Raw genomic sequence first — 24,886 nt, 5'->3', positions numbered from 1 at the left:
TTGGATAGGAGTTAGGGGTGGGCAAGGTAAAACGGGGTGGTGTGGTTATTGGTGGATTGTAATTGAGCATATGGAGTTTCTAGAAGAAGCTGGAAATATATATGGAGTGGAAATGGGTATTGGGCTTGGTGCGGTATTTTGGGTCATGTGGGAATGGATTACTTCTTCCTGCACCTCCATATATTCTTGTGCCACCCCATACAAAACAGTGAAAATAAATTTTTATTCCTTTTATGTCATCTCCATATATTTGTAACAATTTAAAAAAATTATATATATTTCAAATTACATAATGTAAAAGTTAATTTTAAATTCGAAAATAACTTTCGGATTATATAATTTAAAATATATTTTTAAAAAATAGTATTTTGTATTACATAATCTGGAAACAGCTTCCGAATTATATAATTCAAAAATTAAACTAAAAAAAAAGACTTTCAAAGTAATTCGAAAATTAATCACGTATCTTTACATATGGAAACAACTTTCAATTTATATAATTTAGATTGATTACATATGGAAACAACTTTCAAATTATATAATTTAGAAATTAATCTGATAGTTAAATAAAACTTTAGATAGATTATGTAATCTAGAAAACTAATCAGTTCAAAATTAATAACGCATCTCAAAAAAACTTTTAAATTACATATGAAAACTAATTATGAAAAAAAAAAAACTTTCTACTTACGTAATTTGAAGAATTACATTTTTGAAATACTGAAAAGTATTGGGTTGCAGAAGAACGTATGGAGGTCCAGGAAGACATACTCGTGAGAGTGGGCTGCCGGAAGAGTTTAGTAGCTCAAAGGTAATTGTCTGGAATACAAAGGTTTTTGGAACGTTGGAACAATTGGGTGTGCCAGCTGCAATTTTTAACTTCTGGACAGAATCACGTGAAGGTGCAGCAGATTGTGCGTGACGTGGCGCATTGTGGGCCATTGATGGAGGTTGGGTGCCGTGCTCTGACGGATCTGATGCCGTGTTAGGTGAGTTTATCTAAGTGAATAAGTGAATGGTCACGTGAGTTTATCTAGGTGAAGGTCTAGATGTAGTCATTTAACAAGGCCTAGATACTTTCTTAATTCTAATCTTCTAATGGGCCTTATAGTTGTGGGCCTATATCTAACCAGACAGTTTCTTCCTGCACTTCCATGGCTTCTTCCGGCACCCCATAATAAATGAACATTTACTTTTATACCCTTCAGTAAAAATATTAAAATATTAATTTAACCTACTTCAATCTCACTTTCTCTTTCTATTTATTACCTTCTTTCATTTCACTTCTCAGCAGCCGCAGCCCTAGTGCCGCTCCCACTTCTTTCACCTTTCTCCTTCCCCAATACGTTTTCCTTCACACTTCCATTCCATCTCTGTTAAAGTTCTCATTCTCCATCATTAACGATGCACAATGCTCTCTTCACAGGTGAGTAATTTTACTGATTTTTATTTTGAAATGTAATCTGGGAAGCATTTGAAATGCATGTATGTTCTATTAGGTAATCGGTGATTAGTTTAGGGTTCAATGATTTTCGGATTACTAATCGGTGTGTATTGTTTTATTAGGTTCCGATTGTAATATTGGTGTTTTATTTTTTATCTTTTTACTGAAAGATAATTTTGGTATTTTTAAATTTTATGGAGGTGTCAGAAGAAATCATGGAGGTGCAGGAAGAAACTGTCATCTAACAAAATAATTAGACATCTAAGTTTTGAATTGAAAATTAAAATTTAATTTAATCTGTTTTATCCATAAAGAATAAACAGGCAAAGAAAGTTGTTCTTACTATCATTAATAATTTATTTTTGTAGTTTTAATTACAGGAATATTGATATAATAAGTGAAATTATATAACTAATTATGTCTATCTTGTGATACAATATAATATGATTGTTTTAATGTTTTAATATGTTAATTATTATGAATCAGGTCATCTAAACTTAAAATTGCTGTAACAATAATCGGCCTAAAGGATTCAAACTCACAAAAATGCATTTGTAAAAATTATATTATAATGTTACGTTACTCTTTTTTTTTAATCAAAATAATAAAAAAAAGTATTGAATAATATTCATAAACTCTAAATTGTGTATATATAGTTAAAAATTAAAATGATTTTGACAATTTAACATCTGATAAAAACAAAATTTATCTGCTTTCAGTTTTTTTTTTCTTTTGCCTTTTCTATAATTCTTTTATACTCTCTTTTCTGACAATTTCGTTATTTCAGTTTTGGTGCTTGGTGATGGAACGATATGCAGGTACGAAGATTCTTCTAACTGCAAAACTGTGATATTATCTGCTAATTTTAAGGAAAAATTATAATTTTATTTATGTTTATATGACTCAATATTTCATACTTCAGTCGAAATATGTAATAAATTTATCATTTAAAACAAAGATATAAAATATCACAGGTAGCAACTTAATCTATTAAATATTCTCTTTAACAATTATTTTAATCGTTTTAAATATTTAAATTTATTTATTAAAAATAGTAGTTAAGTTAAATTTGTAAACAATAATTCATATTTTAGTACAAATTAATTTTTTATTATTAAATTACACATAAAAAGTAAATGAAAAATATACTACACTAAAGGGACATAACAAATCACACTAAAAACTTTACATCAATTTTTCTTTGGATAAAAATAACATTACATGACTTAAATATTCTATTATAAAGTATGATAATAGTCAACACCGGGATAAATAAATTTGTGAAAAAAAAGAAAAATCTTTAAAAAAGAATCTTAAAACATTTTTTTTGTATTTCTAAAAAAATAGTACAAAAAGAAGTTAAAAACACACAAAATGTTTGAATCACTAAGCAGATTTAATATGAGTGCATTCCTGCTGCTATCACAAGCTTTCCAATGTTTGATTTTCCTATTTTCAAGCTTTTTATTACACGAGTGAGAACCAGAGATGCTGAACTCGATAGAAAAACAGATGAGTGATAAGTTCATTTGGCAGGTGCTTCTTTAACTTCATGCTTGGTTTACATGTTTTGTCCTTTTACTGCTTATAAGCTTTCTACAAATTCAACATGTTTAAAATAAAAAAGTTGGTGACAAAGCACTGAATCTTGTCCTTACACCCTATGACATGCAATAGAATGTGATGTGTTTTGGCAAAGGTATAGTGGTTTATAGTTGGGCAATTACTTCCTGCACTATATATAACTGCACATGAAAAGACACGAAAATGTCCTTAAATAAAATGAAATACATATAAAACTACATTTTTTCCGAAATGTGTCTCCAGATCTTTTTTCCGAAACAAATATTTTGTATATAGGATTTTAATTTTTGTTTCCACATTTTTATTTTTGGAATACAATAATCTCTTCTAGATCTATTTTTCTGGAATGTATTATTTCTAGTTCTGGATTTTTGTTTCCAACATAAAGAGATTTTTGGAATGTAGGGTGCAGGTTTTAAAAAATTGCGTGTAGGAAGAATTTGTCTTATAGTTGTCTTTGTCTGCTATGTTTGTTTGGACTTGTCTCAGATATCAGGTGGGTGGAGGCACAGTATGGCACTCACGTCTAGTGGACAATTTTTGGGCCAGGGATGGATTAAGGTTGGCAGTATTTTTATTCTTCTCCTATTTTCATCAACCTTTTTTTTACCATAATCATAACAACTTAGATCATGAAATACACTTGAACACAGTGTATAGAAATTTTTCTATCAATATATAGCGTGTCTTCGCTAATAAGGTAAGAAATATAACATTATATTTGATTAAAGGCACAACAATTCTCCAATGATGAACAAAAATTACATACTTCTTTAGCTGTAATTTAGGGTTTTGTTCTTGTTTTGTAAGTTTATTTGAATTTTGATTTCATTATTTTTCCTTTTGTGTTTATAATTTAGGGTTTGTGTTATTTTGAACAAACCTTCCCCACCGTACACTAAGTACCATGACTTAAAAAACTATGAGTAATCCAATAAGTAATAGAAGTCTTGTACAGATTACGGTAGAAGCATAGGTTTAGGTTTAGTAACATGTATCATCTAGTAAGCATGGTGTTAAATTGCATAGGATTTCAACATATCATTGTTACCATGCCATCTTAGATGTTTCAAGCCATTTTAGATGTTGAGACACATTGACTTTTAGAGTGGTTAGATTTGTTTGAAATGTTCCAAATGATAAAATAATGGATTTGAAACCAAATACTAAATCAAACTAACTGATTCCAAGCAAAAAAAATATAAGAAATCAACAACGACAATAGACTTGTTGTTTATTGTATGCATTAGTTTGCTTCCAATTTTTTGGTAATTTTAAAGAAAATTATATATGATTTGTTTAATTTAAGCTCAATTCCATCTTTTCCTTGACTAAAACAATTTAACTTAACCTAGACCCTACCCAATTTAACTTAACTTAAACCCAACCTAGGGCAATGTGGCATGTCATATGTCATGCAAAGTTTTTGGGATAAAAATAACATTATATTACTTGAATATTTTATTATGAATTGTGATTACCTTTAAAAATTGATTTGGGAACAGAAAATAATAAAAACATAATGAACTTATTGAGTGACATAATTGAACTTATTGAGTGACATAATTGAACTTATTGAGTGGTGGTCTAGATACAGTTGGTTCGCTTGTAAGGATCTAATGTTAAAAGTTTATTCGAATATCTAATTTTGTCCTAATAAAAAAAGTTAAAATAAAAAATAAAAAAGTTTAAAAATTGAAAAATAAATCAGAACAAATATTAATCTTTAAAATAATTTTTTAATTATAACATTTTTTACCTAAAAAAACAGTGTAATATCAACAAAACATAAAATCATAACAGAAAGAACACAAGTGGAAGTCTTTTGTATATCTTGTAATTTTAGCTTTACTTTGTTATTTTTAAATACATTACTTCAGCATTTGTAACATTTCAAACAAAGCTAAACACACTACCTTCTCAATAATGTGTCTCTCAACATTTAAAATGTCTTTATAATGGTAATTTGTGCATTCCTCTTGTTGATAGATCTTATTAAACTTGTTGTGATGCCTAATGTGCTGGCAAAAAGAATGTAATTTGTACCTGACTTTTACTACTTATTACTTGTCATTTTTAAGTCATGGTAGTCATTGTATGTTAAAGCAGGTTTTTTCAAAATGAAAACACAAAAGCAATAATAATGAATAAAACAATAATAAAATAACAAAAGTAAGAACAAAACCTTAAAAAATTATAGATAAAGAAATACAGTAACTTTATATAAGAATTGTTGTGCCCTTAATCAACTGAAAAAGAAAGACCATCATAACATTTAAAAACGACACAATAGTTCAATATAAAACTAGAAATAACCATAAAAGTCACTACTCTTAAAATATAAATATTAATATTTTAAAAAGAATAAAATAAAACTTAGTATCCCATGCAATATACACGGAAGAGATTACAATATCATTTAAAAACACTATATGTATGGGAAATGATTTTTTTTTTCTCTCAAAACTTATCCAAAAGCAATTGGGGCAACAAATTAAACATAAATAAAATGACTAAGAAATGACTAATAAAGATATACAAGGACAGTATAAAAGAAAATAAGATGTAACTTTTACAAGTCAGATAAGAAATAAGAGAGTTAAGTGAATAAGAAAAATAAATTAATTCAATTTAAGTCACATCTTCTAATCTATTATGATTTTTCTTTGAAATTTTTTGAATTAATGTTAATAAAAAAAAACTAACTGACAGAGCTTACAACAACATTGATCTTTTTTGTTCTTGTACAACATTTTTTATTTCTTTACAACTACACCTTGTTGAATATAGTAACATGCCAAGTGTTATTTCTGTTAAATCTGAATTTCTAATCACAGTAAACCGTCAAACAAGACGGTCTACTAGTTACATGGATTAACATGCAACTTATACTTTGCTACTGACCCCATGTAATAAATAGAAGAATTATTTTATGAATTCTAACATGATTGGAGTGATAATGTGAAGTACCCTTAAAAATTCGGAAATGTATGTGGAAGGACAACTTGAATGGTTATTTTAACATATGTTTTTATAGATTATAATGTTTACATCAACACAATTTATCAGTTTGAAAGTTTGTCACAAATCACAAAATGTTCTTAAGTTGCCTTTTATCCTCGACCACTTCGCTAGATCTGCACTAAGAACTTTTGCAGGGCATCTAATAACAGGTCTTTAGTGTTTCGAAGAATCAAATAAGTTAGCAAACACTATGACAAAGGTGATGAGTCAAATGCAGAAATCCTACTATGGAGTTTAGAAATCCTATTATCAAAAACACTTCATAATATCAAATTTGATGTTTAGAAAGATTTCTTCATACTATGGAGTAATACTTTTATTTCATTGAATCCTAATAATATAGAAAGGTACAAGTTTTGCAATAAGCAATGGATCTTTTTCTAAACAAAGTTCTAAAAGGGAAGGGAAACCTTCTTCCTAAAATCCTAAAATTCATTCAGGTCAAGAATATAGGAAATGTCAACGTCCTGATTGATAGTATAACCACACTCCCATACAATTATGTACCAATGAATTTTAATTTAGTAAAATTGCTTAAAAACAATTGATTAAGGGAAGACAACTTTCAAAGTGACCAATTGAGACAATGAATTATTTTGCAGCCAAAAAGTAAATAAGTCACCGTCACAGTTTTCAATCTTTTTTTTTTAAATATTTGTGTGACTATAATTTTTAAAGCTCATTTGTATCTTTCTGTATATGTATGTTTTGATGATGCATTGTTGTTGTCCAGATAAACTCCAATTTTTTAAGGTGTTTTTTGTTTTTGGAGTATGCCCTAGAAGCATCATTGGTCTTAACCATTCTTTTAAATTCATAATTGATAATGAAAAATAAAGACTTAGAAACTTTTCCAACGCATCAATATTTCAATCATTATTCCTGCTGCATACAAATTGTGAGAGCTCACAAAATGAGACATCTCAGGTAATATAGTTTCATATAGGTTTAGGTAGTATAGATGAACAACTTTGATCACATTATTCGACAAATACTAAAGATTTTGACGCAACAGATGACTTTCTAAGTTGATAAGAAAAAAACAATGGAATCGAGAAATTTATCAATTATTGAACATGCTTTAACTTTATTATTGAATTGAGCAACTTAAGCTTTGTTTGAGAAAAAATGCTCTCACACATTTCAATTTTGAGAAAAGTTAGCATGGTACTTTAGACGGGAAATCATGCTTAAAATGTCAAATGTCAATATGGTCCTCAATTGCTCTAATCAAAACCCACCAAATATTTGATATTTTCTTGAGATACATTAATAGTTGAAAATCCATTTGTGCGTAACTTAATTTTCCAGTCATTCTTTGTGCAAACCCATGCACAATGTTAAGAATTAAAAGGATAGAATCCACATCTTCTTCCATTAATGATATTGAGACTAGCTTTTGATACATTCTTTATCTCTTTAATCATTTTAGCATTTTAAAAACATGGGAGAAGAGGAAATGTAGAACAATATTCAAAGCAAGATTTCATGTATAAAGATCAGTGACTATAAGAGATGATAACGGACTGCATATTGAAACTTGGTATATCTCATCTTTGAATATCGTCTACTAAGTATAAGTAATTAACGATCATCTTTATGTTAAATGGAGACCAAAGTAGTTCTTCACAATTGTTCATTTTAAGATAAGACATTGTATCTGGGTGTGGATGCATACCTATTGAATAATAAGTAATTATTTTCAAATGATAGGTATGAAAGAGGCATAAAACACTTGAATAAGGTAACATTACTATTAGTCTACTTGTAGAATCTCTTGCACTAAAGAGAATTTATAGTATATCTCAAAAAAAAAAACTCATTGTTCCATATATGGTCCTATACAATGAGGTTTTATTAGGTATTATTTTCTTTAATTTCATCTGGAGGATATTCAAATTTGTTAAGTATTAATGATTAATTATCATACACATAATTTCCAATTTTCGACACACCAATAATGACAAGTATATAAATTATTTTTTCTTATTTAGATTGTCTTGTAATAAGAATTTTTCTAAAATTCTTTATTTATCAAATTCTCTCTCATATAATTTAGATTTCATCAACCAAAAACCTTGTGGTTACCAAGAAGGCATGCAACTCATTTATAATATTTACAAGACAAAATAGATTTTTTGTTGAACTAACTATACCAGCGGATCTACTATTTTAATATCATCGTTGAGTGTATTCCATTTGGATTTAAAGAAGAGAATACATTGGTGAACCAGTTAGACTCAAATTCCATTTCGTCTAATATTTTTTCTGCATCATACATGATATGTTTTATATTTTCTAGTCAAGTACTTACGAATGCATCAATCAATTCTTTTTCTTTGGCGTCATTTACAACTTCTTTCACGCTTAGTAATAACATTTTTATTCTTTAGCGTGAGTGAGCATGCTAAGAGACATACTTAGTGGAGAGGACGTAAACTGATATATAGATTGAAAATGTTGTTACTGAAGTTGTAAATTTCGTGTCAAAAAGAAAAAAGAATTGTCTCATGCTTTCTTGAGTAATTAGAAAAACTAAATTATATTATATATGATGCAAACGAAATATTAGATGAGATGAAATTTGAGTCTAACTGTTTCAACAAGGTGTTTTCTTCTTTATATCCAAATGTAATGCACTCAAGGATGCTCGAAATGGTAGATCTGCTTCAACAGTTACTCTAACGAAACGATCTATTCTGTTTTGTCGTATAAATATGGTAGACATGTTGCCCGCCTTTTTTTTATCCACAACTTCTTTGGTTGATGAATTTGAAGTATATGGGAGAGAGTTTAACAAATAAAGAATTTGAGAATAATTCTTATTACAGGACAGTCTTAGAAAAGTAATTCTTATATTTGCCATTATGGGTGTATTTAAAATTGGAAAAATATCACATTTGCTTGAATTTTATTTAATGATGACCAGGTTAAGATGAAAGATAAGTTATATTGGAGATCAGAAAAAATTTACAAGTGTATGATTGTTAGTTATTGTAATATAACAAATTTGAATGTATTCTAGATGAAATTAAAGGAAGTAATACATGACAGAAGATTCCTCATTGTATTAGATGGAATACTGAGTTCCTTGCGTGAGATATCCTTTACATTTCTTTTAGTGCATGAGATTCTAAAAGTACACTAATAGTGATGTCACGCCATTCAAAGTGTTGCAGCTCTCCGTGCTTTCTTAACTTATATTTCATTCCTGGATCACTTATACTTAGTAGACGATATGAGTGACGATATGAGTCCGCTAATGAGATATACCAGTACCTTGGTACTTGCAATTTTGCTTTGTATAGAGAGGTGACAATTAATATGATTATGGAGGGTAAGAAGTCTTCTCCATGTTTTGAAAATGTTGATAACTAATGTATCAAAAAGTTAGTCTCAATATCCTTAATAGAAGAAGATGAGAGTTCTAGTCTTTTAATTCTTCACATTAAGAATGGGTTTGCTCAAAGGATGACTTAAAAATTCAGTTATGCACAAATGTCTGAAGTATCAGACTTTGGTGGGTTTTGATTGATTAGAGCAATTAAAGAAGCATGCTTAAGTTGTCAAGTCTTCTAGATTCAATAATAAAGCTAAAGCATGTTCAATAATTGATAAGTTTATCGATTCTTTGATCAACTTAAAAAATCTTCTATGGCGCGGTTGTAAAAAATTTCAGCATTTGTCAAGCATTTGTCAAATGATGTGAGCAAACTTGTTCATCTGGACTACTTAAACCTTCGTGAAATTAGATTATCACAGTTTGTATGCAGGGAGAGTGTTTGCAATATTGATGTGTTAGAAGAGTCTAATACTTAGTGTTTCATTATGAATTTAGAAGAGGTGTTTGAGGCCAACGATACTTCTAGGGAATAATTGAAGAACAAAAAACACCTTAAAAAGTTAGAGTTGGACAAGAACGGTGCATTAAGACATACATATATAGAAAGACACAAATGTGCTTGATAAGTTACAGCCACACAAATATTTGAAAGGAAAGATTTAAAACTTTGGTGTTGACTTATTTCTCTCAATCGTTTTATAAATTATTGAGTGAGGTAATTGCTTAACTTTCCCCTCCTCTCTTCAAGATAGTTGTATTCTTTTAATTGACTGTATTTAAATAATTTAATAACAATTTTACTAAATTGAAGTCCATTGGTATATAATTATATGACATAATGGTTATAGCGTCATTCACGTTATTGACATTTCCTAAATTTGAATACCTGAATAAGTGTAAGTAATTATTGCATATAAAAGTTTAGGGAAGGGTCTTTCCTTCTCTCGTAGAACTTTGTTTGGAAGAATGTCCATTGCTTGTCTTAGAATTTTCACCCTGTTCAAAATTATGGATTAAAGAATGTCTATTGCTAGAAAATTTATGGACAATACAGTAGTTGCAACACGTGTTATTCATGTTTGTTGAATACATTATTAATAGGGTTGAACATTGGTAAAGAAGTCTATCAAATGACTCAAGTGGAAATAATATTGTTAACATTCTTTAAGTCAGATTGATACATTCTTTAAGTCATTATTGAAGCTGAAAGGTAAGACAATTATATATTATTAGGATTCAATGGAAAAAAACTATTACTCGTGTGAATAAACTTGTCTAAATTTGATATTATGAAGTGTTTGAGATTACTTGTGAATTACTTCATTCTAATTTTTGCATTTTCTCATCATCATTTTCTCATCATCTTATTCTTTATCGTGTTATAATTCTTCTTTTGTTTATTATATAATGTTGATATAAAATTATAAGTTGCATTGTATGAAATGCTTGCCTAAAGAAAGGTGCAGTTGTAAAGAAATGAGGAACAAAAATACTGATGTCTTGTTGTCAACACTCTCTGTGATAAAAATAAATAGTGATTTTTTTTAACATTAATTTAATAAATTACAAAGAAAATCATAGTAGACTGGAAAATGAATTGCTACAATAGTGACTTGATCTAAAAAGTTTAGTTAGACTAAGAGAAGATGTAACTTAAATTAAATTAATTTTTTTTTTATTCTTTTAACTGTAATTTAAATAATCTCGTGTTCACCTTACAAATAAACTTAAGAACGAATCTCCTTTTTAAAATACTAATTATATATAAGAAAATTAAAGTAATAATATTTTGTCTGATTAATGACCAAGTTGGTCATAAAACCAGATTTGACCAATACATCTTTGTTATTATCTACATACGAAGTGATGGACAATGTTTATTCATTTGGGTAGCATTGTCGTATGAGTTAATGCAAATTGAGGATGATTTTAAGTAAAGGAAAAATCTTTGAAACTAATCATTTTTCACTAATCTCTATTTGCTACATCAGTAAACAATAAATAACACTTTATATACAATAACGAAATATCTGATAAAGAGATAGAGTAAATTAAGTTTATTTAGGAGGAAAGTATAAATTTTATATATTTGTTTTTCTAATTTTAAAAAGAGCTGTTTCTAAAAACTTGTTCAAAAAACGATTATTTTAAAAATTATGATGGTGTAGTTAGAAATTATTGGCGTGAAGGAAGATAAAGTCTCCTTTTAGCTTCTTCAAAAATCATTTTAATGTTTTTTAAGACAAAGAATTAATAAATTTCAAGATAAATAACATTATTTCCTTTAGAATTTTATTCTAAAAATTTAAATGTAACATATTGAGATTTTCACAATAAATTCAATCTATCTTTGTTTTCTTTCTTTTTCTAATCTTTTTAACTCAGATCCTGGAGAATAAAGAACACTCAAATCCTGATCTAGTAGGTCTGGTTATCTCTATCATCTTAGTGAACCACATAGTTTTATTTGTATTTCAATTTCATTTATTTGTTTTCATCTTTGACAATAAATTGGGTATCTTGAAACAGGCACTCCACAGAATAAGCAAAGTGAAACCAAAACCCTAAACGAAACCTAAAGGTCAGTTTATTTCATTTAGTTTTCCCCATTCAGAATGACACCGTTTTCTTTTACTTGAACTCAAAAACCGAGTTTACTAACCGAGTTACTCGGTAAGGGAATGTGGAAACGTTAACTCGGATCATGGAACAAATTCTATCCAATAGAACATTGCTCTGCTCTGTAGTGTAAGTCTCATTGATCCTTATTTGTTTGGTTAGAGTTTCAAGTGCTGAAATCTTTCCACATTCTATTCTATTGATTGGAAACTCCATACTTTAGCAATGTCTGATTTTCCTATTTTCAAGCTTGTTATTACACCAGTGAGAACCAAAGATGCTGAACTCTATAGAAAAACAGATGAGTGAAAAACAAAAGGGTAGGTCCAAACACTGCTCATTGGACCCTCTTCTCATTTTCACTCGTCCTAACACCATAATGATTTGCACATCAAAGTCCTACCCTAAATCCTAAACCCTACAGGGTACCCAAATAATTTTTTGCCAATGTTTTTGGTCTGGACTGAGGTCTAACTAATTTTCTTTCCAAGTTTGAAATAATAATTTGTAGCTTAAATAATATTATCAAAAGATTGGAACCAAATTTAAAGCAATACCAATGCATCCAAATATAAGATGATAATAAGGTGAACTTATAATTTTAGCTTTACTTAGTTATTTTTAAATCTATTACTTTATGTAACATTTCAAACAAACCTAAACGCACTACCTTCTCAATAATGTGTCTCTCAACATTTAAAATGGCTTTATAATGGTAATTTGTGCATTCCTCTAGTTGATAGATCTTATTAAACTTGTTGTGATGCCTAATGTGCAGGCAAAAAGAATGTAATTTGTACATGATTTCTACTACTTATTACTTGAAATTTTTAAGTCATGATAGTCATTGTATGTTAAAGAAGGTTTTTTTCAAAATGAAACTCAAGCAAAAACAATGAATCAAACAATAATAAAATAACAAAGTAAGAACAAAACCTTAAAAAATTATAGATAAAGAAATACAGTAACTTTATATAAGAATTGGTGTGCCCTTAATCAACCGAAAAAGAAAGGCCATCATAACATTTAAAAACGACACAATAGTTTAATATAAAACTAAAAATAACCATAAAAATCACCAGTCATAAAATATAAATATTAATATAATAAAAAGAATGAAATAAAACTAACTTAGTATCCCATGCAATATACAAGATATTGCAAGAGACTACAATATCATTTAAAAATACTATATGTATGGGAAATGATATTTTTTTTCTCTCAAAACTCATCCAAAAGTAACTGGGGCAACAAATTAAACATAAATAGAATTACTAATAAAGATGTACAAGGTCAGTATAAAAGAAAATAAGATTGCCAATAACTTTTACAAGTCACATAAGAAATAAGAGAGTTATGTGAATAAGAAAAATAAATTAATTTAATTTAAGTCACATCTTCTAATCTAGCTCGTTTTATAGACTTTTTTTAGATCAACTCACTAATGCACCAATTTATTTTCTTACTTCTTTTATGATTTTTCTTTGAAATTTTTCGAATTAATGTTAATAAAAAAAATTTACTGAGAGAACTTACAACAATATTTTTTGTTCTTGTACGACATTTTTTATTTCTTTTCAACTAAACCTTGTTGAATATAGAAACATGCCAAGTGTTATTTCTGTTAAATCTGAATTTCTAATCACAGTAAATCGTCAAACTAGACGGTCTAGTAGTTACATACATTAACATGCAGCCTATAATTTGCTACTGACACCATGTAATAAATAGAAGAATTATTTTATGAATTATAACATTATTGATGTGATAATGTGAAGTACCCTTAAAAATACGAATGGTTATTTCAACATATGTTTTTTATAAAGTAAAATGTATACATCACAATATATCTGTTTGAAAGTTTGTCACATGTCTTCTATTATTTAAGTTGGTGGCAAACAAACCACAAACTGCTGATGTCACATCCACAAAAGTGTTGTCAATGTTCTAATAATTGGTCTTTAGTGTTTGGAAGAGTAAAATAAGCAAACAAACACTATGACAAAAGTAATGAGTCAAATGCAGATATCAAGATAGTATAATTCGCAAGTAATCTCTCAAACACTTCATAATATCAAATTTGAAATTTAGAAAGATTTCTTCATACTATGGAGTAATACTCTTTTTTTATTGGATCTTAATAATATATAATAGTCTTAGCCTTCCAGCCACATTAATGATAAGTGAAATTTCGAAATAATAATAAGTGTATCAATCTGACCTGAAAAGGTTAACATATTATTTGATAGACTTCTTGACCAAATTTCTACCCTACTATTTGATTATCGATGAATCCTCTAGCAGTGAACTTTCTTTAATTCTTTAATCCATAATTTAGATTAGTTGCAAGTTTTAAGATAAGGAATGGATATTTTTTTTCCAAACAAAGTTCTGAAAGATAGGAAAGTCTCCTCCTTCAAATTTTTTATGTAATCATTCCTTACACTTGTTCAGGTTAAGAATATAGGAAATGTCAACGACCTCTACCTAACTGAGCTACAGCCCTTGTGCTTTTTATACATATTTTATCATAGTATGAAGATAATTGCTTGTCAAGATGAATATTACATGATCGAATTCCTTGAATGGGCGTTGGTATTGCTTATAAGTAATATTACATTTATAATCAATTGATCTGATAGATGAGTACGACGGTATAACCATACTTCTATACAGTTATGTACCATGGACTCCAATTCAGTAAAATTGTTTAAATACAATCGATTAAGGAAAGACAACTATCAAAAAGAGGGGAGAGTTGTGCAATTTATTCATTTAATAATTTCGAAAATGACTAATTGAGACAATAAATCATTTTGCAGCCAAGAATGAAATAAGTCATCGTTAAAGTTTTCAATCTTTTCTTTCAAATATTTGTGTGACTGTAACTTTTTAAGCACATTTGCATCTTTCTGTATGTGTATGTTTTGATGATGCATTGTTGTTGTGTAGATAAACTCCAATTTTTTAAGGTGTTTTTTTGTTTTTTTACTATGTTCTATAAGCATCATTGGTCTCAACCATCTCTTTTAAATTAATAATTGATAATGAAACACGAAGACTTAGAAATACTTCCAACACATCAATATTAAAATCATTATTAATGCATATAAATTGTGAGAGCTTACATAATGAGATTGATTTAGGTTTAGGTAGTCTAGATGAACAAGTTTGCTCACGTATCATTCGACAAATATTGAAAATTTTGCCACTCCATAACAAAAACCTCTTTTATTGTATGAGAGGTTCAAATATTGAAATCGGGAAACTTATCAATTATATGTGTATGAGAGGTTCAAATATTGAACATGCTTTAATTTTATTATTGAATCTGAAAAGACTAGGCAACTTAAACTTTGTTAGAAGAAAAATGTTATAACACACATTTCAATTTCAAGAAAAGTTAGCATGGTTCTTTAGACAGGAAATCATGCTTAAAACATCAAATGTCAACAGGGTTCTCAATTGCTCTAATCAACTAAAATCTATCAAAATCTAATACTTACCTATATCATAGGATAAATATATGATATTTTTTGAGATACATTCAACAAATGAAAATTCAGCCATCATCTATGCAAATCCATCCACAATGTCAAGAATTAGAAGGCTAGAACCCTCATCTTCTCTCATTATGAATATTGAGACTAACTTTTTGATACATTTTTTTATCTCTTTAATCATTTCAGCATTTTCAAAACATTCGAAAAGACCTTTTATCTTCCATAATCTTATTATTTGCCATCTCTTTATCTTAAATCCACAAGGAAATGTAGAACAATATTCAAAGCAAGATTTCATGTATAATGTTCAGCGTATTATAAGCAATTATCTTCAAATGACAGGTATGAAATATAACTAATTAAGGAGGCATAAAAAGCTGCAACACTTGAATGACGTGACACTCATAATTTGTCATACACATAAATAAAATATTTTTTGTGATCTCCAACAAAACTTTTCTCTGTGGTGTGAGATATAAGCTCATGATCTTAACATCGTTATCATTGAACAAAATTGAAATAATGATGTTTTTTCCAATTCCCGGCACACCAACAATAACAAATATAGAAATTACTTTTTCTTTGGTTTTGTAATAAGAATTCTTCTAAAACCAACTCATGATGTTTTTTCTTTGTTTACTTTTTCTCCCATATACTTTAGATTCATCAACCTAAAACCAGCTCATCTATAATATTTACAAGACAAAATAGAATTTTTATTGGATTGTTACTATTGATATACTATTTTAATCATCCTTGAGTGTATCTCATTTGAATTTAAAGAAGAGAATACATTGCCGAACTAGTTAGACTCAATTTCCAATATTTTGTGTATATCATACATGTTTTAGATTTTCTAGCCAAGTACTCACGAATGCATTAACCAATTCTTTTTCTTCTACGTCATTTACAACTCCTTTCAAACTTAATAATAACATTTTTATTCTTTGGCGTTAGTGAGCATGCTCAGAGGCATACTTAGTTGAGAATGTTGTTTCTAAGCCTAAAAGTTTTAAACGTGTAAAAAAAAAAGAATTGTCTCATGCTTTCGTGAGTAATTAGAAGATCTAAATTGTTTTAAATTCAAATGGAATGCACTCAAGGATGCTCGAAAAGATCTGTTTTGTCGTGTAAATATTATAGACAAGTTGCCCGCCTTGTTTGTATCAACGACTTCTTTTATGGATGAATTTGAAGTATATGACACTGAGTTTGACAATGTAAGAATTAGAAAAGAATTCTTATTACATAATAGGCTTAGACAATGAAAACGTAATATAACATATTTGGATCTACTCCAGATCCAATTAAAAGAAATAATACATGATAGAAGATTCCTCATTGTATTAGATGATATATCGAATAATGAGTTCCTTGCGTGAGATATCTAATGGTAATGTCATGTCATTCAAGTGTTGCAGCTCTCTATGCCTCCTTAACTTATATTTCATAGTATGCATCCACGTCTTAGATACCATGTCATTGGTTATCACTTATACTTAGTAGACAAACGAGCCTGCTAATGAGATATACCAAGACCTTCGTTATCACTTCTTATATTCGTTTTGACGTCGTACATGGAATCTTGCTTTTTATAGAGGTGATAATTAATAAGATTCTTCTCCATGTTTTAAAAATGCTGATAATGTATTAAAAAGTTAGTCTCAATATACTTAATGGAAGAAAATGAGGTTTCTAGTCTTTTAATTCTTGACATTAAGCATGGGTTTGCACAAACGATGGCTTAAAAATTCAGTTATGCATAAATGGATTTTCAATTTTTAATGTATCTTAAGAAAATATTATATATTTATTTTATGATATAGGTAAGTATTAGACTTGGGTTTTGATTCATTAGAGCAATTATTGAAACATGTGAGAACATTTTTTCTCTAGCAAAGCTTAAGTTGTCCAGTCTTCCAGATTCAATACTAAAGATAAAACATGTTCAATATTTGAACCTTTCTTACACATTAATTGCTAAGTTTCTCGATTCTTTGATGAACTTAGAAAGTCTTCTGTTGGGCGGTTGTCAAAAATTTTAGCATTTGTCGAATGATGTGAGCTAACTGGTTCATCTGGACCATCTAAACCTTCATGAAATTAGATTATCCGAGGGTGAAGTAATTGCACAACTCTCCCTTCTTTAAGATAGTTGTCTTCTCTTAATTGATGTACACTGATACATAATTATATGACATCATGGTTATAGCGCCATTCATGTCATTGACATTTCCTAAATTTGAAGACATGAATAAGTGTAAGGAATGACCGCATATAAAAATTTAGGAAGAGACTTTCCTTCTCTCTTAGAATTTTTTTGAAAGAATGTCCATTGTTTATGGTAGAATTTTCACCCTGTTCAAAATTATGAATTAAAGAATGTCTATTGCTAGAGTATTTATCAACAATACAATTGTTGCAACTCGTGTTATTCATGTCTGTTGAATACATTGATAGTAGGTTTGAAGTTTGGTAAAGAAGGCAACAATTGTTACTATTAGGATTTAATGGAAAAAGACTATTACTCCATACTGTGAATAAACCTTTGTAAATTTAATATTATGAAGTGTTTGAGATTACTTGTGAATTACTTCATTCTGATTTTTGCATTTTACTCATCATCTTTGTCATACTGTTTGGTTGCTATTTTGACTATTCCAAAACACCAAAGGGCTAGTGACATCAAATGACAAACTGAATTGTATTGATCTTTAGATCTACTCTATAAATATATATGTTGGAATAATCATTAATGTTGTTCTTGCCATATATTTCCATACTTTTAAGGATACTTTACATTTTTGGCTGTGGATTTTTCCTCATTTTGTTCTCCATCTTATTCTTTATCATGTTATAATTCTTCTTTTGTTTATTACATGATGTTGCATTGTATGAAATGCTTGCCTAAATAACACTTGTATGTTGCTATATTCAGCAGCAAGGTGCGGTTGTAATGAGGAACAAAAATACTGATGTCTTGTTATCAACACTGTCTGTGATAAAAATATATAGTTTTTTTTTTAAATTAATTTAATAAATTACAAAGAAAATCATAGTAGAGTAGGAAAATGAATTGCTACAATAGTGACTTGATCTAAAAAGTTTAATTAAACTAGGAGAAAATGTAACTTAAATTAAAATAATCTCGTGTTCACTAAAATAATCTCGTGTTCACCTTACAAATAAACTTAAGAACGAATCTCCTTTTTAAAATACTAATTATATTTAAGAAAATTAAAGTAACATTTTGTTTGATTAATGACTAAGTTGGTCATAAAACCAGATTTGACCAATACATCTTTGTTGTTATCTACTTACAAGTGCAAGTTTTGCGATAAGAAATGGACATTTTTCCAAACAAAGTTCTAAAGGAAAGGAAAGCCTTCTTCCTCAAATTTTATATGCATTCATTCAGGTCAAGAATATAGGAAATGTCAACTACCTAAATGACAGTAAAAGCATACTTCTGTACGATTATGTACCAATAGACTCGAATTTAGTAAGATTGTTTAAATACAATATATTAAAAAGGAAGACAACTACTTAAAAGTGTGATCGACTAGAAGAGTTGTGCAATTTATTCATTCAATAATTTTCAAAACGATTAATTGAGACAGTGAATCATTTTGCAGCCAAAGAAGAAATAAGTTTTCAATCTTATCTTTCCAATATTTGTGTGACTCTAACTTTTTAAGCACATATGTATCTTTCTGTATATATATGTCTTTATGATGCATTGTTGTTGTTCAGATAAACTCCAATTTTTTAAGGTGTTTTTTTTTATGCCCTAGAAGCATCATTGGTCTCAACCACCAATTTTAAATTCATAATTAAAAATGAAACACGAAGACTTAGGTAGTATAGATTAACAAATTTGCTCACATCATTCGACATTAATGATGCTTCTAGGGCATATTTGAAGAACAAAAACACCTTAAAAAAAATTAGAGTTCATATGCACAAGAATGTTAAATATAAAGATATAAATGTACATGATAAGTTACAGGTACACAAATATTTGAAAGATTGAAAACTTTAATGACTTATGTCTTTTTTGACTGCAAAATGTTTCATTGTCTCAATTAGTCGTTTTGGAAATTATTGGGTGAAGTAATTGCACAACTCTTCCCCTCTTTTAAGATAGTTGTATATTTAAATAATTTTGCTAAATTGAAGTTCATTGGTACATAATTATATGACATTATGGTTATAGTGACATTCAGGTCATTGACATTTCCTAAATTTGAAGTGTAAGGAATGACTGCATATAAAAGTTTAGGTTTAGGGAGGGGATTCCTTCTCGTTTAGAATTTTGTCTATTGCTTATCATAGAATTTTCATTCGGTTCAAAATTATGGATTAAAGAATGTCTATTGTTAGAGAATTTATCAACAATGCAATAGTTGCAACTCGTGTTATTCATGTCTGTTGAATACATTGATAGTAGGGTTGAACTTTGGCAAAAGAAGTCTATCAAATGAGTACAAGCGAAAATATTATGTTAACATTCTTTACATCAGATTGATACACTTGTTGTTACTATTATGAAATTTTCACTTTCCATTGTTGAGGTTAAAAGGCTAAGACAATTATATATTATTAGGATTCAATGAAAAAAATGCTATTACTTGTGTGAATAAACCTTTCTAAATTTGATATTATGAAGTGTTTGAGATTACTTGTGAATTACTTCATTCTGATTTTTGCATTTTACTCATCATCTTTGTCACACTCTTTGGTTTCTATTTTGACTATTCCAAAACACCAAAGGCCTAGTATTATAACATTGACAAGACTTTTCAATATGACATCAAATGACTTAAGAACACAACTTAAGAACATTTGGTGGGTTGATCTTTTGAATTGTGTTGATCTTTACCTCTACTCTATAAATATATGTTGGAATAATCATTAATGTTGTTTTTGCTATACGTTTCCATATTTTTTTAAGGATACTTTACATTTTCAGCTGTGGATACTTTCCTCATTTTGTTCTCCATCTTATTATTTATCGTGTTATAATTCTTCTTTTGTTTATTATATGATGTTGATATTAAATTATAAGTTGCATTGTATGAAATGCTTACCTAATACATCTTTGTTGTTATCTACTTACAAAGTGGTGACTAGTTCATTCAAAGTTCATGGACAATGTTTATTCATGTGGGTAGCATTGTCGTATGAATTAATGCAAATTGTGGATAATTTTAAGTAAAGGAAAAATCTTACTAATCATCTTTAAGAAGAGCTGTTTCTAAAAACATGTTCAAAAAAGGGTTATTTTAAAAATTATGAGGGTGTACTTAGAAATTATGGGGGTGAAGGAAGATAAAGTCTCCTTTTGAGCTTCTTCAAAAGTCATTTTAATGTTGAAGACAAAGAATTAATAAATTCCAAGATAAATAACATTATTTACTTTACAATTTTATTCTAAAAATTTAAATGTAGCATATTGTAGATTTTCACAATAAATTCAATCGATCTTTGTTTTCTTTTTCTAATCTTTTTAACTCCAGAAGAAGACTACACTTCCTGGAGAATAAAGAAACACACAAAAGCCAGAAACCAGTCATTTAAGGGTAATTCAACCTCAAGCTGATTTGATTTAAGTTTTTTGCATCAAAATGGTACTGTAGTGAAGCATTATGAGATTTGGAAAGCATATTGGATGATGGATTTGATAGGGAACTATATAATGAGCTACCTTAAAAGATATGATAAAAGTGTAAAGTGTTTCAGAACAGAAGCAGAGACATAGATAATTCATGATAGTGGTATTGGCACTCTTTATAGTTGCAGAGTGCTGAATTTATTGGCATCACACTATGCATTCTTATATTAAGATCAGTGAATGTGAGCATTATGTGGAATCATCAACTGGGTACCAGTGTCGGTTGAAAAACCAAACGGAATCAGCCTCCACTGCAACTCCATCTTGATTCCTGTTCCAGCTGTAGTGAGCATGTGTTCGGTTCTTTATGTCAAACATGCCATGTCCAAAGCTGGCCTCTCGAAATGCAGAATACTCTGGCTGTGGTTGTATCATGCTGCAGTTCAAATGTTGTTCATATCAGACTTGGTAAATGTTTGGACACACTTTCCCCACAAGATCTTTTAGAGAGAGATGTAAAAACAACAAATAAAATAAGTTTTTCCTCAAGTTATGTATAAAGAGCTTACTTGGAATCTATATAACTCCATAGTTTCCTGCATCACCAATGGTGATATATACAGGAGCTGATTGATCTTTTACAGGAGTGCAAAGACCATTTGTAATCTTGTATGCAATGTTAGAAACACGTTCCTGATATACATAGCAGCCCATCAGTCAGATGATTGAAGTGCATTTGTGCAATATTTTTGTTGCCTTTTTTCCTCTAAATTTTAGGAACAGAAGCTGAGATTTAGTTCAGTAGCTATGTTTCCAAGTTTGAAATCAAGCCTAATGATTCATGATTGATTCTGGTGGCTTTAAGAAGCATTAGAAATTTCAAATGAGTAATGGAAGAAGAGTAGTTTAAGAAGTCAAGTTTTAGCACTTACAGATCGTTCATAGGCATGAACATGACCAGCAAACACAACATCAACCTTGTACTTCACAAACCAGGCTTCAACATTTGTTCTCATTGCTTCCCCTTCCATGAAGTGATGATTGTAGCTATTATATAAAGGTGAATGCATGAGAACAATCAACCAAGGAGTCTCTGACCTTTTAACTTTCCGTAGCTCCTTTTTAAGCCATGTATATTGTGGCGTTCCTCTGCCTGAGAATAACGAAGATTATTACAACAAAAAGGTGTGCATCACATATTAGGTGTGCATTTAACCCAATTAAACAATTTAACTTTATATGTTTTTGAAACAGACATGCACACAGATTTTTACCATATGCTGAATACGAGGACAAGACAATGATGTGTGCTGAAGCTCTCTTGATAGAATACCAGAAGGGTGAAGTGCTCTGAGATGCTTCGTAAGGAACATGGTAACGGTAGCTAAAAGGCTTGAAAGGTTCGGTTTCATTCTGCAAAAAAGTGTTGATATCTATGTTGAAAACTCACTTCTTACCAAGATTTGGACTGGGAAAATGCATTACACCAAAGTTAAAATTTATTGTTGAAAAAAGAAAGAAGTTTTTCAGATAGTTAAAAGCAAATAAAGTCAATTCGTACTATAAGCTTACAATTTCTGGAGCAAACTCAATTTCATGGTTCCCTGCAGTCCATATCCATGGCTGATATGCAGCACTCCTTTCTGTAAACCTTCCCCAAGTATCCCACCTAACATTATCATGATTCGGGTACCTATCAGCATAAGAGAGGTCTCCAACAAACAGTACTGTTTCTCCTTTTTTTGGACTCAATTCATAGTGAGAAAGCGTTGTATTTGAATCAAAACTCTGACCAAGATCCCCTACAAATAATGCCACATCAGTTTACAACAAACATATAGCACTTTTTCTTCTCAAATTAATGGTGAATGTTATACCATTCATGGTAATAAAAGACCACATAGCTGCTACCATTATGAATTAAATTAAAATATATGTAAATCTTGTTAAGAAAAAGTAATTATATGATCCAACCACCCAATAACACACTTACCTATGAGACCAAATGTATATGGTACATCAAGGCCTATTTGAGGTGGAGTTATGAACGAAAACCGGCGTGTTGTGTTTCTAAGTCCAACTTCATAGTAGTATTTGGTGTTGTACTGCCCCAAAAGAAGAACACACATCAACAATTGATTCACAAATCAAAATGGCCTTTTTTTTTTCTCACAAGCTACTCTGCCTTGGCATGTATCTGGAAAACAAACAACATAAAATTTAAATAATGGAAAAGAGAAGTACCTTCAATTTTCTGATGGTGGTGTGATGAATAAACCCAGATGAGTAATTGAAGAACCTATAAGTACTCATTTTTCCTTTTGCAATCCTCTTCCTGCCATTTTTCTCACTCCAATAACGCACTGCACTCGACCCCGGTTCATCCATAGTCACCCATGATATTATCATTGCCCTCCCCACAAGGTCACCTTGCGTTATATGAACCTTATTGCATACCAGCCATTGTCATTGATTCAATTCAAAGAAAGGAAAAAAAAACTGCTAAAGGGTAACAAAATGCAAGAACATTTCAAAGAACAATGGAATTCCCTCTCTAAAATCTGTATCATAAGTGAAATTCCAATTCTAAAACACAAAAAGCAATGCAAGTAGTGGATCAAGCAGCAGCAGAGAAACTGATTCACTAAGCAAATAAATAATCTGTATCATAAAGTGAAATTCCAATTCTGAAACACAAAAAGCAATGCAAGTAGTGGATCAAGCAGCAGCACAGAAACTGATTAACTAAGCAAAGAAAGAAGAATCATCCACCATTTTTCTCAACTCTAGTGTAAGTCCTCTCCTACCTTACATTACCATATAAACAGAATTAAAAATCAATGGAAACCCAGATAAGGTACAAAAGGAAGAAAAGGGTAGAGTATGTACCTGCTGAGGAGCATTATAACCAGGAGGAACCCTAAACACATCACTGTCAAGTGGCATATCCCTATTCTTGTTGGTTTTCCTCACAAAGTTGCTGCTTTTGCCTCCATTACTCACCACAACCACATTCAGAACCAAAGCTAAAGCTAAGAGACCCTTCACAACACCCATTTTGCTCAAACCCTGTGATTCTACTGATCCACACCCCAACACTCGATCACCTATTTATAATTTCAATCCAAAGCAACCGGTGCAGTAATAATAATAATAATAAAAAGGGTTTACTAATTGCTATGAACAGCATATAACAAGACAATTGGACCATGAAGCTTGCAACATTGCCCATAGTTTTCTTCACAAAAAAACACACACGAAACGGTGGAGTCTGTGCAATGACCGAAAATCGAACTGAGTTGGATTTACTTAAAGCGGTGACTGGTAATAATAGGAAGAATAAAGTGATGATGATGATGATGATGATAATGATAGAATATCAATATGAATAACAATAATATTCATGGATTCTTCTTCCTATATCAGGTGGAAGAAAAATTGTACACAGTTTTCTTCACAAAAGAACACACACGAAGCGGTGGAGTTTGTGATAACTGGCATCAAACTTTTGTTTTTGAATTCATTCATTGCATTTTTCAATTTCAATCTCATTCTGAGAACCCAAAGGTTCTTGCCAAATCAAATCATACACTGTTACGCACAAAATTCAAATCACCAATTAATTTTCGTGAACCCTCTCACACTGCATTTAATTCTTCATAGCGTACAAATGTTTATTTAATCATTGAACATAACAATAATATTATAGTACATTGTAAAGTTGAAAACTATATTTTAGTATGAAATTTAAGTGT

At 29.7% G+C, this 24,886-nt stretch overlaps 1 protein-coding gene and 1 long non-coding RNA gene across 5 annotated transcripts; one reads left to right on the top strand and one right to left on the bottom strand.

The window, feature by feature from the left end:
• Positions 1–1,145: 1,145 nt before the first annotated feature.
• LOC137825234 (uncharacterized) lies at positions 1,146–22,516 on the top strand. Of its 4 annotated transcripts, XR_011083298.1 has the most exons (7): positions 1,146–1,426; positions 2,232–2,262; positions 2,905–2,980; positions 3,518–3,589; positions 11,781–11,820; positions 11,925–22,316; positions 22,386–22,516. It is a non-coding gene; the product is annotated as an uncharacterized lncRNA (long non-coding RNA). The 4 variants fall into 4 exon arrangements; XR_011083296.1 differs by lacking the exon at positions 2,905–2,980; XR_011083297.1 differs by lacking the exon at positions 11,781–11,820.
• On the bottom strand, positions 21,276–24,886 carry LOC137825229 (fe(3+)-Zn(2+) purple acid phosphatase). The gene is made up of 8 exons (XM_068630903.1): positions 24,021–24,886; positions 23,376–23,576; positions 23,125–23,236; positions 22,704–22,933; positions 22,406–22,544; positions 22,064–22,284; positions 21,701–21,824; positions 21,276–21,567 (listed from the first exon to the last, which is right to left on the bottom strand). The coding sequence occupies exons 1-7, from the start codon at positions 24,186–24,188 to the stop codon at positions 21,708–21,710; spliced, it is 1,188 nt and encodes a 395-aa protein (XP_068487004.1). The 5' UTR covers positions 24,189–24,886; the 3' UTR covers positions 21,276–21,567; positions 21,701–21,707.

This window comes from Phaseolus vulgaris, chromosome 11 (genome assembly GCF_000499845.2).
Source record: "Phaseolus vulgaris cultivar G19833 chromosome 11, P. vulgaris v2.0, whole genome shotgun sequence".
Lineage (NCBI taxonomy): Eukaryota > Viridiplantae > Streptophyta > Magnoliopsida > Fabales > Fabaceae > Phaseolus > Phaseolus vulgaris.
Note: the sequence above shows the minus strand (reverse complement) of the source record. Positions and strands in the feature narration are given on the sequence as shown.

Bases quoted from the DNA above. Each gene is read 5' to 3' on its own strand.
- LOC137825229 (XM_068630903.1), bottom strand. From the start codon at position 24,188: ATGGGTGTTGTGAAGGGTCTCTTAGCTTTAGCTTTGGTTCTGAATGTG. The intron at 22,545-22,703 runs GTAAGCTTATAG...ACTTTTTTGCAG, and splicing joins TTGAGTTTGCTCCAGAAATT to AATGAAACCGAACCTTTCAA. The intron at 22,285-22,405 runs GTAAAAATCTGT...CGTTATTCTCAG, and splicing joins GTCCTCGTATTCAGCATATG to GCAGAGGAACGCCACAATAT.